Source organism: Rhinopithecus bieti, unplaced genomic scaffold, assembly GCF_001698545.2.
Source record: "Rhinopithecus bieti isolate Rb0 unplaced genomic scaffold, ASM169854v2 scaffold_3043, whole genome shotgun sequence".
Classification (NCBI taxonomy): Eukaryota; Metazoa; Chordata; class Mammalia; order Primates; family Cercopithecidae; genus Rhinopithecus; species Rhinopithecus bieti.
The window spans coordinates 3,438,546-3,454,502 of record NW_016804580.1 but is presented as its reverse complement, the minus strand read 5'-3'; the positions used below and the strand labels follow the sequence as shown (position 1 = coordinate 3,454,502).

The following is a 15,957-nucleotide window of genomic DNA, read 5'->3' as shown; positions in this document are numbered from 1 at the left end:
AAATAAATATAATATTCAAGTATCTTCAATTTTAAAATCATTGCTATTTCTAGATGAGGAATCTGAGTCCAAGGAAAGATGGAAACTTTTCCTTTTCTTGACAAGGTTTTGTAATTTAAAAAAAAAAATCCTATTAACTTCGAACTTATTTTCTGTACTGCACCACTAAGTGCAGTGGGCAATAATGGAGCTAGGTTCAAATTGTACTCCTATGTAATACAAAGGCCTGTGAATCTGGCCTTCCCCAAACCTTCATCCTTATTATATTTTGGGCCCTCTTTCCCCTTCATCTCCTTGCTCCATCCACACTGGCTATTTTCCATCTGCCTTGCAGCTACATCTCAGGGCTTTTAGTTACATGCTTTGACTTGTGATTTTTTTTAGATCTGATCTAAGTCCTAATATCTAGAACGTCCAGTGCCATTATTATGTAAAGTCACAGCACTCTTCTTCATAGTTCCTATCAAAGCTACCATTTCATTTTTGTTTATTAAATATTTAGATATTTGTCTTTCAATAAGATTGTAAGCTCCACGAGGGCAGGGACTCTGTAGCTGTGTTTATCATTGTATGTCTAGTATTTGGTATCTAGTATCTAATAAATTCACTTAATAAATAGTGATGGTTTGACTAATTAACCACACATACCATTCATCAGTTTTGGAGCTATGCCTACTGTTATCGGTTTGATTGGCAAGATAAAAGTGAATTCATCAAGGTCGACACTTTCAAAATGAGAAAGAGAATCCCCCAACAAAAAGAACTTACCGCAGTTGACTTCATCAGTACGATCACCACAGTCATCCACCAGGTCACACAGCCGAAGCTTTTCTATGCAAGCCCTGGTGTGGTGACACCAGAAATGATCCAGCCCTTCACAGCTCTCAGCAGGAAGGGGGAGAGTACAATTTTCAAATCGGATGTCATCAATAGCTGAAACCCCATCATAAATGCCCAGACTGACTTTATCTAGTGACAGATGGAAGGGCTGAGAAAGGCGCCCTAGCTGAATGGTTGCCTCCGACCACCGTTCACCCTGATTGTATAATACTCTCCAAAGCACGGTTGAGTCATGAGATTCTTCCATATGTAGCTGCAGCTCAGCTGCTCCCACTGACAGGCCATAGTTATAGAACCTAAAAAAGAGTAAATGTAAGAAATGGAAGTGATTTATAGAATAGACTACATATTTAACCTTTAGACTTTTCCACTCAGTCAACAGTCAATTTTAATGAGTTATCCTAAGACATTTTACTTTCATGCAATAATTGTGGCTGTCCATTTGCAAGAGCTTATCTGCTGAGGCACACACTCTGTGGTTCTCACAACCCTGGGAACTTGTCTCAAGGAGCTCAGTACAGAACAAGAGGAAGCAATCTTAATTAAATTATAATCCACGGTTGGAGGGAAAGAGCCCCTTTCATCTTAAGAAAGAAAACAACATATACTGAGAACACACTCCTAGGTAAAATGAAAATCATATGAATTTAATGCAACAGCCATTTTTAGAGTAAAACCAGCAGTAAACCACAGAAATGAGTAAGTGCAGAGGTATGCCTGCAAACACTTGACCACTAGGGTAACTGACTATTTTGTTTAATATTTACCAGAAGGAAAGTATGCATCCAGGTCCTGTCTGGCTAAAAGTTGGGCTCTGAAGCTTAGCAACTTGCCACAAGCTACTGCCTTTCTTCAGAATGAACATAAAATGCCCTGTTGAGATACAAAAACAAAGCCTTCATTAACCTATTGGATTCTAAAATGAGACATCTGTCTCTTAACCCTACACTGAGCAAGATCATTGTCCAACTGAAATTAAAATTATACAATAAAAAAATCAATCAGTGACTCTTGGTCAAATTTGCTCTGATAAATGTTGAACCACTATCTACATCTCATGCTAAATGATAACCAAAGACAATTGGTAATCTCAGCTAGTTCAGTCAAAAGTATATCTATATGCCATCTGTACCACCTATAAGGGAATCAGTCCATGCAGACAGCATAACTGTAACTGACAATATTCAACTATCCAACTGTTCGCTGTAGTTGTCACAGAACCGTACCAGCTTCCCTTTCTCTTCTGAGGTCTAACTAAACAGTAAATAGCAGTGGTTAGAGAGTCCCTGTTAGCTTCTTACCTTGAGATGTGTTGAGACTATGATCCCGAGGTGGAGCCTGGTGCTCAAAATCAGCAGAAAGTTCACTCCGAGAGCTCCACGTCCAGTCAAAATGGTCACCACTAATTGCTTCAAACCAACCACAGCTGTTTGCTTCAAAATCACACTTGGAAACTGAAAACAAAATGTGGCTCTTATGTTGGCTCTCCAAACTGCTCCCATGCCTTGAAAAGGCAGAGCTCAAATGGAAATCACCTTATTATGCTTCTCTACGACATGAAGGGCAATGAGGGACACATTTCAGAAAATAAAAAAGATATTTTGCATTTGCAAAATGGAGTTACCCTTTCCATACTGGAGATTGAGAAGACAGAATTCTCAATTTAAGAAATACAAATTTTTTCCAAATGTTCTGAGAAACAGCATCATTTAGCTCGATTGCTTATAGAATTGTCAAGGTATGCCTAATTCATTCCGATACTCACGTTACTTTCCCTGCTACTATTACATCAGCTGGGAGGCGTCATTGTTCCTGCAGAGTATTTTATGTTAAATCATGAAAAGCTGCTACTTCTAAACAATTTAATATGTGAAGAATCCCAGATACACTATATTTAATACAATGTGTACCCCAGATTTTTATAGAGCTTAATATTTCACAAAGTGTTATATGCATTGCCTAATTGGTGCAGAAAAGAATAATTTGAACTATTTTTCAGATAAATATGCAGAGAAATCAGTTAAATTCCACAGAGATATTCTAGAAAAGGAAGAGGAAAAATGGAAGAAGAGAAAGAAAAAGAAAGGGAAATTATAATGTTAGTAATGTAATAGTACAGCTAATAGTTATTGAACACTTTATATCATAGACTCTGTGTGGAATATATATCTATCTAACTTTCACAAACAGCCATATAGGAAGGTATTATTGTTGTTATTTTACAGAAGAAGAGAGGTTGAGAGAAGTAATTAATGTAACCAAGGTCAAATATTTAGGAAGTTATAGAGTGGGACTATAATCCAAATATTAGGCTAATACTCTTTCTGCAACTGTTGACAATAAGTGTTAACTGTCATTAGATTTAAAACAAAGTAAAGCAAAAAGGTATAATCTGAATTTGCTTGGCATGAACATTCAGCCATTACTACATAGACCAATGTAAAATGAACTTCATTTTCATTGACGATGATTACACTGAAATTCTTAGCCATTGGCTATTTTTATCAAGGAATATACTAATAAACTGCATAGACATAACCTTGTAAAATAAATTAGGAGGTAAACAATGAGTTTAGGGAAAAAAGTATAAACTAAATCACTAAATAAGATTACAAAATGTAAAATTATAAGGGCGTTTTAATGTAATAATAAAATTATAGGGAATTTAACCTAATTGTAAGAGCATTTTAACCTAATGATAAAATTATCATTTTGAATCCTGAAAATGCCTCTTCTACATGGAGAAGAATGTGAGGGAATAATATTACAAACACCATCTAAGTTTTTTACGCTTTCTATGAAATGTCTAATTTCAAAACCATATTTGCTTTCTATCAAATTTCCTGGCCTAAATTTGGCCAACAAAGTAGTTCTGAATCTTATCAGAATCACAGGGAATGTATAAATACATCTATATATCTAACAATAAATACTTTAAAAGTGTCACATCTACCTTAATATGCAAGAGATAGCTATACTTCAGTATATAAAAACAATTAGAAACAAGTGAAATGAAAGAAGTTTTACTGTATTTAGAGTAAAGATTTATTAGTCAGGCGCAGTGGCTCATATCTGTAATCCCAACACTTTGGGTGGCCGAGGCAGAGTGATCACGAGGTCAAGAGATCGAGACCATCCTGGCCAACATGGTGAAACCCCGTCTCTACTAAAAATACAAAAATTAGCTGGGTACGGTGGCACGCATCTGTAGTCCCAGCTACTAGGGAGGCTGAAGCAGGAGAATCGTTTGAATCAGGAGGCGGAGGTTGCAGTGAGCTGAGATCCTCCACCGCACTCCAGCCTGGGTGACAGAGCGAGGCTCCGTCTCAGAAAAAAAAGATTTCTCAAGTAAAGTTTAGAAATCTGTGGCAAAGCAAAATTATATACTGCTCAAAAATTAAAGATAATAATAGTAAATAACACAAGTTAGAAATAAAACGCAAAGGATATTTGTCTTCATATTATTGAAAGCCATCTCTATAAGTAAATAATATGCAAACAACACATAAATATACATAGAGTCCAGAGTTTTCAAAGTGTGTGGATGTCATCTCAATACCTGGGAAGCAAATGCTTTCGATTCTTATTTCAGACAATCCAGGGAACTGGATCTAGCAGTTATTATTATGTAAATATAGGGAGAAAGCAGGTTATTGCTAATGTATAATATCTATCTCACATAGCTACCTGGAAAGGGAACCTTATTATCTGCTATCCAGGGAGATATTGCTATAGAAATAAGTGAATATTCAAATGGTAGTAAAATTTAAGAAATCATTGCAGTGACTTTGTAGTTCTCTTAGATAAGACTCTTCAAAGATAGTGATTTTTCAACAGATAATTATGCTGTTAAAATTCAAATATGCTTTTCTAGTATTCTTTATTCCTACTTAGATTTAAAACTCCCCTTGATCATAAATGTAATCGTCAATTAAATTCGTCTCCTAGTTAGCCATTAATTGAATATGTGCTTCACTAGAACAGTTTTGAAAATTATACATATAATTTATACATAGAATTATAAATTGTATATAATATATAAATATATATGTGTATATGTAAGCACACACGTCTACAATTATAAAATTTCTAAGTTAGAAAAGGAGAAATACAATAGCCTGGGTATATTTTAAAAATTGAGATCCCAGGATTTTTCACTGTTTCTGAAGCATTATTGACTTTCTCAGTTATCATCATCAGAATCCTCATTTTTGCAATAATACTTGCAATTAGCATTTACTCAGGGTTTAGTGTATAGCCAGCTTTGTGCTAGGGGCTGCTACAGGCCTAACAGGATGCCCATTGACACAAAATTTCTATTTAATAAAAATTATGCCTGTCTGTACTATGGCTATAGGTTGAAAAGCTAATGATTCTACAGCAGCTTTTAGTTACTGTGAGAAAAATTAACTGAATGGCCTCTATTAATTATGTAAATATCATTACAGCAGTTGCCCCTGGAGAAAAGGCGTTAGGGGATACTTGCTGGGCTGGCTCACAGGTCCATCCCTGTCATTTTTTGAGCTCTTCATTGAGATAAAAGAAGATGAATTTATGTAGAAGCCAAAAAAAAAAAAAAAAAAAAAACCTCAAGCAGGGAGGGAAACAAAAAGTCCAGAATCAGATTCTTTCTTATTTCAGATTCACTGTCTTAGAACTTCTCTGATGGTTTAGGATGGTTCTACTGAGGTTTGTTGGTAAGGAATAAACACGAAGTGTACAAAAGAGAAGTCTGAGCTGGTAATTTGGGCCTCACACAAGGATTTAAACATTCATAGGAGGAAATATGTCCTGACTCATCATGTGGTTGAACTTTGAACACTTGAACTCCTGGTGTTAGCCACAGAGGCAAGATACTCATGCTGAGTGAGAAAAACAAAATAAAACAAAGGCTGAACATGTGAGTAGTAATTGTAAAAAGTTAAAACCTAGAGCTACCATTGTGACTTACAGAAAGATCTGAACCAGAAAGAACATAAATGTAGAGTGAAAAACATCTGTTAATACATATGTCATCTGATTTAATCCTCATGAAATATCAAAGAAAATATTATTGTCCCTATCTTTTTTTTTTTGAGACAAAGTCTCATTCAGTAACCCAGGCTGGAGTGCAGTGACATGACCTCGGCTCACGGCAGCCTCATCCTCCCAGGCTCAGGCAGTTCTCCTGCCTCAGCCTCCTGAGTAGCTGAAAACACAGGTACATGCCACCATGCCTGGCCAATTAAAAAAAAAATTTGTTGAGATGGGGTCTCCTCATGTTGCCCACGCTGGTCTGAGGGCTCAAGGGTCCTCCTGCCTTGACCTCCCAAAGTGCAGGGATTATAAGTGGTAAGCCACCATGCTTGGCCATGTCCCTATTTTATTTTATTTATTATTTTTTTTAATTTGGAGACAGAGTATTGCTCTATACCCCAGGCTGGAGTGCAGTGGCCGCGATCTCAGCTCACTGCAACCTCCACCTCCCAGGTTCAAGCGATTCTCATGCCTCAGCCTACCGAGTAGCTGGGATTACAGGTGCCTGCCGCCACACCCAGTTAATGTTTGTATTTTTAGTAGAGATGGGGTTTTGCCATGTTGGCCAGGCTGGTCTTCAACTCCTGACCTCAAGTGATCCACCTGCCTGGGCCTCCCTAAGTGCTGAGATTACAGGTGTGAGTCACTGCGCCTGGCCCATGTCCCTATTTTAGAAGATATGAGAAATATGAGGTTGAAAGAGGAGTGACATGTAATTTTTCAGTGCTCATTATTATTGTCAGGATTCTAACCCAAACCTAATGGCAAAGCCTATGCTCTTAAAAATTATACAGCTTCTATTAAGTTAAATCATTAATAATGATAACAATTTTTAAACAGCTATTCTATAGCAAGCATTATCCTATGTGTTTTTAATGGACGATGACACAAAATCAAAACATGTATGACCACAGGACACATTCTGGAAATACATGTTACACCATACAATAATAATAGCTGTTAAGTCTACCACACTGACTCTTCTTGCTCCTTTAAAGACTTTTTTTTTTTTCCTCTAGATTTTGTGACCCTACTGAAAGTTGCATGAAGGAGGACAAAAGTTAACTGAGTATTCTAGTATGTTGGCTTAGGTTCATAGAGGTTGTCCTTTATTTGATTAAACATTTGCTATAAACTCCAAATACATGAATACTGTATTATCTATTTTGGAACAGGTTCTGTATGTAACATTGTAATTCTTTTGAGTTTCAGGCTTTTCCATGCATTCTAATGGTTATGTGTTTGAAGTTATCATAAGGTTGAAGCAATTAAATTCTAGACTTCATCAATAGTTAATAGTTATTAATTATTTAAAACAAAATATACAATAGTAAGACAATATTTGCAAAAGTACCATAAAATTATTTTAAAGATGTCTATATAAATGAATAGAAATAATTAAATCTTTTTAAAATGCCAATACATAAATAATTAAATCATTATTGTATTTGAAATAAGAATAATTAATTACACTATTCTACTTATGGCTTAAAGGATCTCCTGAGATCCAGACAATGGCAGATAATGCCTCATGGGTCTCTTATGCTTCTACACAGGTTATGAGCAGGGCCATTAACTGCCCCTTTGTTCCAGGCTATCCTTTCAAGGATATTTAAATAGCAGAGCTATGAAAGTCAGATAGTGACTCCCTCTACAACAGAAGGCAAGTTATTATCCTGTAGAATAAAGATAATGTGTCTTTCTAAAGAAAAGGTCAGACAAGTTTATTGGCAGCCCATTATAAAAGATTTGAGTTCCATAAGTATAGGCCTCTTTAGTGGTGATGCAAGCCTGCTTCATGTGTACATCTATCTACCTCAGCACCTCTCTATTGGCCCCTTATTCAGGGGACATGGGAAGCAAGGAGAACCAATGGAAATATGTTGCTCACAACATGTGCTATACCATTAGTAAAAAGTCATCTGTCTGTGACACAGGAATCTCATCTCTTCTGTCAGCATCCATGAAACAATGGCAGGCTAACTTGTTTCCTTATCAGTCAGGTAAAATTGTAGACCCTTCACAATACTTGACACTACATTCAATATCTATGTATACTACCACTTTGCAGTGAGTCGAGATCGCGCCACTGCACTCCAGCCTGGGTGACAGTGAGACTCTATCTCACAACAAGAAAAAAAAGGAAAGCTTAGACTCTAGTGTGGGAAATTCATAAGCAAGTAGGCAATCATGAGAGAGTAAAAACCACTATGTGCTCATTCATTCATTATTCATTCATTTGACAAAAACTTAGCAAATATATGCTATATGTCTGCACAAGTATAAAGTCTAAGAGCACAGCAGGCAAAAGAAAGAAAACCACTGTACTCATGGATTTTTACATATGAAAGCCAGGGGGGTGTGGACATTAGTGGAGATAACAATAAAAACACAAGATAAATAAGTAATGGTAAAAGGGCTAATAAAAAAATAAAATAAGGAAGAATATTGAAAATGTTAGAGCAAAGGGCTGTAATTTTATCAATGATCAAGGAAGACTTTATAGAAAATTTGGCAACTAGGTAAATGGCTGAATGGGTAGGTGAGGAAGCAAGTTGTGCAGCTATGCAAGTAAAGGACACTCACCACCAAGGGAACCACAGGGACAAAGTCTTGAGGCCAAAGCATGCTTCTCATGTATTTCAGATGTATTCAGAGATGAGGGCATCACAAGGACAATGAGTGACAGTAGAATAATAAGATACTAAATTAGACAGGCACTTCAATTTTTTTGGCTATAATTTTGAATGAGATGGGAAACAATTGGGATGTTTTAAGCAGAGATGTCACAACATCTGACTTTATTGAAGATAGTGGTGGACAAACAAGAAAGGGGAAGAATATTGCAAAAATCCAGATAAGAAATGAAAATTCGAGGTCAAGGTGTGATATGGTTTGGTTCTGTGTTCCCACCCAAATCTCATCTTGAATTGTAATTCCCAAGTGTTGAGGGAGGGACCTGGTGGGATGAGATTGGATCATGGGGGCAGTTTCCCCCCATGCTGTTCTCCTTATAGTGAGTGAGTTCTCATAAGATCTGATGGTTTAAAAGTTGTACTCCCTTCATTCTCTCTCTCTCCTGCCACCATGTAAGATGCGCCTTGCTTCCCCTTCACCCTCTGCCATGATTGTGAGTTTCCTGAGGCCTCCCCAGCCATGCAGAACTTTGAGTCAATTAAACCTCTTTCCTTTATAAATTACCCAGTCCCAGGCTGTTCTTTAGAGCAGTGTGAAAACAGACTAATACAGGGTGGTAGAAATGAAGACAAAAATGAGCCCTTTTGGAGACATTTTGAAAGCAGACATGACAGGATTAATTGGTATCAAAGGTGTAGTATGAGAAAAAGAGAAGTTAATATGATTTCAAAGTCTTTAACCTAAGCATTTGGAATAATGGAGGTAGCACTCATGAAATGGGGAAGACTGTGGGGAGGCAGGTTTGAAGGCGATTGGGGGAAACAGAATCTCAATTTTGGATATGTTGCACTTGCTGTTCCTATTAGGTATTCAAGTGATCCTGTCAGGTCGAGAGCTGTATGTATGAGTCTGGAGTTCACATGAGGAGTTTAGGTGGGAGATATAAATTAGAAAATCATTAAAGCAACAAAAAGAAGGCATAAAATAGGAAAAAAAAAAAACCCAAAAAAACCAAAAAAACAAAAAAACAAAGAGTGGTGCCTCATGGCCAGGGGAGCCAAGTCAAGTTTAAGTATTTGAAGGAGGAGGGTGATACCATCTGCATCAAATGAAGATTGAGAATAGGTCACTGGATCTAGGTCACTGGTAACTTGGATAAGAACAGTTTCTATTGAATGGTGACAGCCAGAGCCTCACTGGACTGAGTTAAAAGGAGATTCAGAAGAGAAACGTTAAAGAAAGTGAATACAGTAAATTATTTGGAGTAGTATAAAGGAAAGGGGGAAAATGTAAAGGAAATGAGAGAAAAATGGTATGTTAGCTGGAAGGAGATATTAGATCAAGACAAGATATTTTAAGATGTGAGAGGTAAAACTTTTTTTTTGTTTGTTTTTTTTTTTTTTGCTTATAGAAAAGACTAGTAGAAAAACTTTCAGGAGTAATGCTGGTGAACAGACAAACAGAAAGGGGTTCTACATAAAAGAAACACGGACAGTTTACTTCGGGTACAGGAGAAAAGACTGACTTTACAAGTGGGTCGAAGTGGTGCTGGAACTTCTAAAAGTTCTTTTCTGGTTGTTTCTATTTATTCAGTGAAATAGTATGTAAGATCACAGTTGAGGCTAGGAATAGGGAAGTGGAAGACAGATGTTAAAGAAGACAGATGAAAAATGTGTTATTCATTGAGGAAGGCAGGGGAGGCAATGGATTGGGGAAATCGCGTATGCTTACCGGGTAACCTTGAGAACACACTTTAGGGCAGCAATCCCCAATGTAAAGTGAGAACAGATGGCACTGGGTTTTTTGTTTGCTTGTTTTGTTTTTCTATCTCTAGCCACATTCAGCTATGCTTGTTGACTGGATGTGGAGTATAAGGAAAAGGGTAGAGTTAAAGATGACTACAAAGTTTTTACCTGTAGCAACTGAAGAATGGTGTTGTCATTTCTAACCCTGGGCATACTCTAAGACCATGTTTGGAGGAAACTCTCAGAAGCCTGCAGGTGGGTATGAAAAATTTAAGATCCCAATTAAACGTCCAGGGGAAGATGTCTAATAGAGAGTTAGATCTGAGTCTGGAGTTCAAGGAAGAGGTTTAAACTAAAGACACACATTTGGGAGACCTGATCATATCAATGGCATTTAAAGCTGAAGACTAGATGAGTTTTCTACAGTAGTGAAGATAAAAGATCTAAGGTCTAGACATCAGAGCCAGAAAGAAAAACAAGCAAAGATGAGAAGGAACAATCAAGGAAGTTGAGGAAAACCTAGGGAATTTGCCATCTTGAAAGCCAAGTGAATAAAATGTTTTCAGGAAACGGAAAATGTGGTTACCTGCAAATATTGCACTTAGTAATCCCCATTTATTTACAAGGGATATTTTCCAAGACCCCCTAGTAGATGGCTGATGCTCTGGATTATGCTGAACACAACATATGCTGCATTTCTATCTGACAATCAAGTTGGCTAACAGGAAGGGTGGTCATAGACAGCCTGAATACACTGGACAAAAGGATGATTCACATCCTGGGCAGGACAGATAAGGACAGCATGGGATTTCATCACACTACTCAGAATGGAGTGCAATTTAAAACTTGTGAATTTATTTCTGGAATTTTCCATTTTATATTTTCAGACTGAGGTTGACTGTGGAAAGCAAAACTGCAGATAAGGGTGGACCACTGTATAAATCAGGATGAGGGCTAAGAATTGACTTTTAGATGTAACAATATAAGGCCCTTGTGGGTCCTGATTACAGGGGGAAAAGCCTGAATAGAGAGAATTTAAGAAAATATTGGAGAAGAGAATAACTTTTGACAACATCTTTCTAAGACTTTATCAAGGAAAACTGAGAAATAAGGTAGAAAGCTGTCATAGAAAATGGGGTCAAGAGAGTTGAACAGCATGTTTATCTAGGTTAATGGGGAAGACACAGTAGACAGGGACAAAGTGGGTGGGATTTGCTGGAGAGACACCACTGAATAGTAAAGAAAGAATGGGATCCAGTTCACAAGCAGAAAGTATCGAAGTGTCCAGACAGCTCACGTATGGTAATAGAGTGACAGTGTCACTATGGAAATTGTATTCTAGAAACTGGGAATAATAAAGAAACCAAGGCTGCTGGAGTAGCACTAAAGACTGACGGTGAAAAAGAAGAGAATGTTTTGTTGTTACTGGATAAATGACTCTCATGAGGAACTCTTGTTACTCCAGAGTCCTTAAAGAGGACTCAATAGGCTATGGAAAATATTACCAAAATACAAGCAATAACTCTATATTAATTCATACCAAATTTGTACAGGCTTACAAATAACCTATGTTTATTTTCTTTATGTTTATATTTAAAAGCAAATATAACTTAGGCTCATCAGGGTCTCTAAGGAGCACCCACAATTGTGTTTGAAACGTGAAATTGTATTAATGAGCTATGTTAATAACAGTACACATTACTATGCTTATATTTATGAGAAGATTGTTAGTGCTATAGTGATATGAGGTGGGTTGTTATTAGACAAATAATATTTTTTTTAGATAATCACAGTAAGGGTATACTATAGTAATATAGATGAACAAAATGTAAATGTATGATTCGTAAAAGACCCTACTATTTTTTCTCTGGGGGTAGGCAGAAATTAGTGATATATTTTTTAAATAATGTAACTTTTTTCTATCATGCTAAATGTTTATTTATATTGTCTTTGCATTACATACATATGCATATATATGTGTGTGTGTGTGTGTGTGTGTGTGTATACATTTTTTTTCCCCAGACTAAGCTAATGATCTCAAATGTTTTATACTTCTTGGTAAAAGCTCAATTACCTAAAGAGCCAAAATATGAATATTTTAAGTTATAACTCAGGTTGCTTGGTTAAAACTCACGGGGATCTCTTATTACCCAAGATAACCTGCTCTCCAGGATATAAGTAATTATTTATATTAACCATACCCATGTTTACAACCCAAGTCAAGGGCAATTGTATTAATATTCCCATATATTGTAGCACCATTTAATAATTCAATCTTTCTTTTTTTTTGAGATGGGGTCTTGCTGTGTTGCCTAGGCTGGAGTGCAGTGGCATGATCATGGTTCACTGCAGCCTCAACCACCCAGACTTGAGCAATCCTCCCCTCTCAGCCTCTGAGTAGCTGTGACTACAAGCACATGCCACCACGCCCAGCTAATGTTTGTATTTTTTGTAGAGATGAGGTTTTGTCATGTTGCCCAGACTGGTCTGGAACTCCTGGGCTCAAGTGATCCCCCTGCCTCAGCCTCTCAAAGTGCTGGGATTACAGGTGAGAGCCACCGAGCCTGGCTTGATAGTTCCATGTTATTTCATGACTATGTATGCCTGATGTTGTAAGTTATTTTATCACTACTTCCCGTTCCCTCTTACAATTCTATTGTTGATCGTTTGTTGAAATAATGTTGGCCTTCTTTCAGAACTCATTGTGAGGCATACAGTATTTCCAGGAACTGAAGAAGTATTTGAAAAATCTGTCTAATAAATTTCAAAACTGAAAAGAATATAAAGCCACATTTCAAGTATCCCTGTGAGCACAAAAGAACAAATACAAAGAAAACCCACAAAGGCACACCCTAGCCAAACTGCCGAAAATCTATGCCAGAGAGAAAAATGTTAAAAGCAGCTGGAAAAAAAAAAGCATAAATCACCTTCAAAAAATAATTATTAGACCTCTTTAATAGATGCAACGGAAACCAGAAGGAAAAGGAATATTATCTTTAGAGTGTTGGAAGAAAATAACTGCCGGTGCATTTGTTTTCTATTGACACCCAGGGCATTGGTTTTATTTTAGTTTCTATTGGTTTTCTACTGCTATGTAACAAACGACCGCAACCTAGGAACTTGCCACACTCATTTATTACTTCGTAGTTTCTTTAGGTCAGAAGTCTAGGATGGCAGAGCATGGCTGTCTGCTTAGGGTCTCACAAGGCAGCAATAAAAGTGCAAGTGAGGATGGCTCTTATCTGGAGGCTGTGGGGGGAAATCTTCTTCCTGGCTTATTCTCATTTATGTGGTTGGCAGAATTCAGTATTTTTTTGTGGCTGTAAGACTGAGGTCCTTGTTTTATTGCTGGCCGTCTGCTGAGGATTTCTTTTGTCTCCTTAAGGCTGCCTGTCCTATCTTTTCATGTGGCTCCTTCCATCTCTAAACCAGCAATGGCATATCAAGCCCTCTTCTTATTTGCTTTTTCCCCTACTTTTTTTTTATTGTGATAAAATACACATAACATAAAATTTATTGTCTAAACCAGTTTAAGTGCACAACTTAGGAGTATTAAGTGCATTCATATTGTTGCACAACAATCACCAACATCCATGTCCAAAACTCTTTTCATCTCGCAAAACTGACGTCTGTACCCATTACACAAGAATTCTCCACTTCCTTCTTCCTCAGGCCCAGGAAATTACCATTCTACTTTCTGTCTCTAAGATTTAGGCTATTCTCTGTACATCAGATAAGTCTAACCATATCATTATTTCTTTTTGTGACTGGCTTATCTCACTGAGCATTATGTCTTCAAGTTTTTTTTTTTTTTTTTTTTTTTTTTCTTTTTTACTTATTTATTTTGAGGATTGGAGTTTTGCTCTGTGCCCAGGCTGGAGTGCAGTGGACATGGGAGCAAATCTCGGCTCAACTACAACCTCCACTTCCAGATTCAAACCATTCTCCTGCTTCAGCTCCTGAGTAGGCTGGGATTACAAGGTGCACCTTCACCCCACCCAGCTAATTTTTGTATTTTAGTATAGATGGGATTTCACCATGGTTGGCCAGGCTGGTCTCAAACTCCTGACTTCAGGTGATCCACCCCACCCACCTTCAGCCTCCAAAGTGCTGGGATTCACGGCCGTCAGTAACTGCACCCGGCCATGTTCTCAAGTTTTATTCACTTCATAAGCATTATGATTTCCAGAATTTCTTTCCCTTTTATGGGACTGATAACATTCCCATGTATGTATTCACCACATTTTTCTTTCCCCTCAATCTGTCAATGACTGAATGGGTTACTTTCAGCTTTTAGTTATTGTGAATATTTCTATGAATATAAGTGTACAAAACTATCCTCTTTGAGATCCCCTGGCTTTCAATTATTTTGATGTATATACCCAAAACTGGAATTGCCAAATCATATGGTGATATTTTTAATTTTTTTTGAAGGAACTACTTTCCTCTTCCACGAGCTTATGCCATTTTACATCCCCAAACAGTGCACACAAGTTCCAATTTCCACACCCTCACCAACACTTGTTTAATTCTGGGATTGGTTTTTTGTTTGGTTGTTTTTTTTTTTATTATTGTGTAACTAATGACAGACGATTTGATTGCATGTCCAAATGATCCTCACTTATTGCTCAGTGTTTATCTTCTTTGGAGAAAGTCCATTAAAATATTTTGTCTACTTTTGAATTGAGCTGTTGGTCTCTTATTAGTTTTAGAAGTTCTCTCTATATTGTGGATATCAATCCCTTATCAGATACATAATTGCAAAGTTTCTCCCCTTCTTGGGGTTGCCTTTTTACTCTGTTGATAGTGTTTCAGGATTCAAAAATTTTAAAGTTTTCATAAAGTCCAAATTTGTCTATTTTTTTTTTGTTGCTGGGTGCCTGTGGTGTCATCATTAATCATTAACACCTCAGATCATAAAGTTTTTGCTCTTATATTTTCTTTTAAGAGTTTTAGTTTTGGGCGGGCGCGGTGGCTCAAGCCTGTAATCCCCAGCATTTGGGAGGCCGAGGGGGTTGAAATCACGAGTCAGGAGATCAGGGACCCTCCTGGCTACACGGTCGAACCGTCTTACTAAAAATTACAAAAAAGTAGCCAGGCGAGTGGCGGGCGGCCTGTGTCCCAGCTACTCGGTAGGCTGAGGCAGGAAGAATGGCGTAAACCCGGGAGGCGGATGCTTGCAGTGAGCCGAGATCGCGCCACTGCCACTCCAGCCTGGGACACAGCGAGACTCTGTCTTCAAAAAAAAAAAAAAAAAAAAAAAAAAAAAAAAAAAAAAAAAAAAAAAAAATAAAAAAAAAAAAAAAAAAGAGTTTATATTTGGTCTTATTTTAGGTTCATGGATTGATTTTGAGTTAATTTTTGAATATGAAGTTAGGTAAGCGTCCAACTTCATAGGTTCACAAGTTGATATCTAGTTTCCAGGAGCATGTATTGAAAATACCTGGTTTTTACCAATTGAAATTGGTGTTGGTACCTTTGCCAAAAAAAAAAAAAAAAAAAAAAAAAAATCATTTGAATCATATATGTGAGAGGTTTATTTCTGGACTCTGTAATCTATACCCATTGATCTATACATTGGTCTTTTGGCCAGTACCATACTTGTTTTGTTTTACTGTAGTTTTATGTAATAAGTTTTGAAATCCAGGGTGTGTGTTGTACCTTCCAACTTTAGTTCCTCTTCTTTCAGAATGATTTTGTCTATTTGGGGTTGAGATTT

At 37.1% G+C, this 15,957-nt stretch overlaps 1 protein-coding gene across 2 annotated transcripts in view; it reads right to left on the bottom strand.

Moving 5' to 3' along the window:
* The window catches only part of MALRD1 (MAM and LDL receptor class A domain containing 1), a 715,118-nt gene that overhangs the window by 550,685 nt on the left and 148,476 nt on the right, over positions 1-15,957 (bottom strand). For both annotated transcript variants that reach the window (XM_017869225.1, XM_017869224.1), the window contains exons 15-17: positions 2,142-2,294; positions 1,608-1,713; positions 769-1,136 (exon numbers count right to left, since the gene is read on the bottom strand). In XM_017869225.1, coding sequence (XP_017724714.1) covers positions 769-1,136; positions 1,608-1,713; positions 2,142-2,294 — 627 coding nt within the window. The remainder of the gene's footprint in view (positions 1-768; positions 1,137-1,607; positions 1,714-2,141; positions 2,295-15,957) is intronic.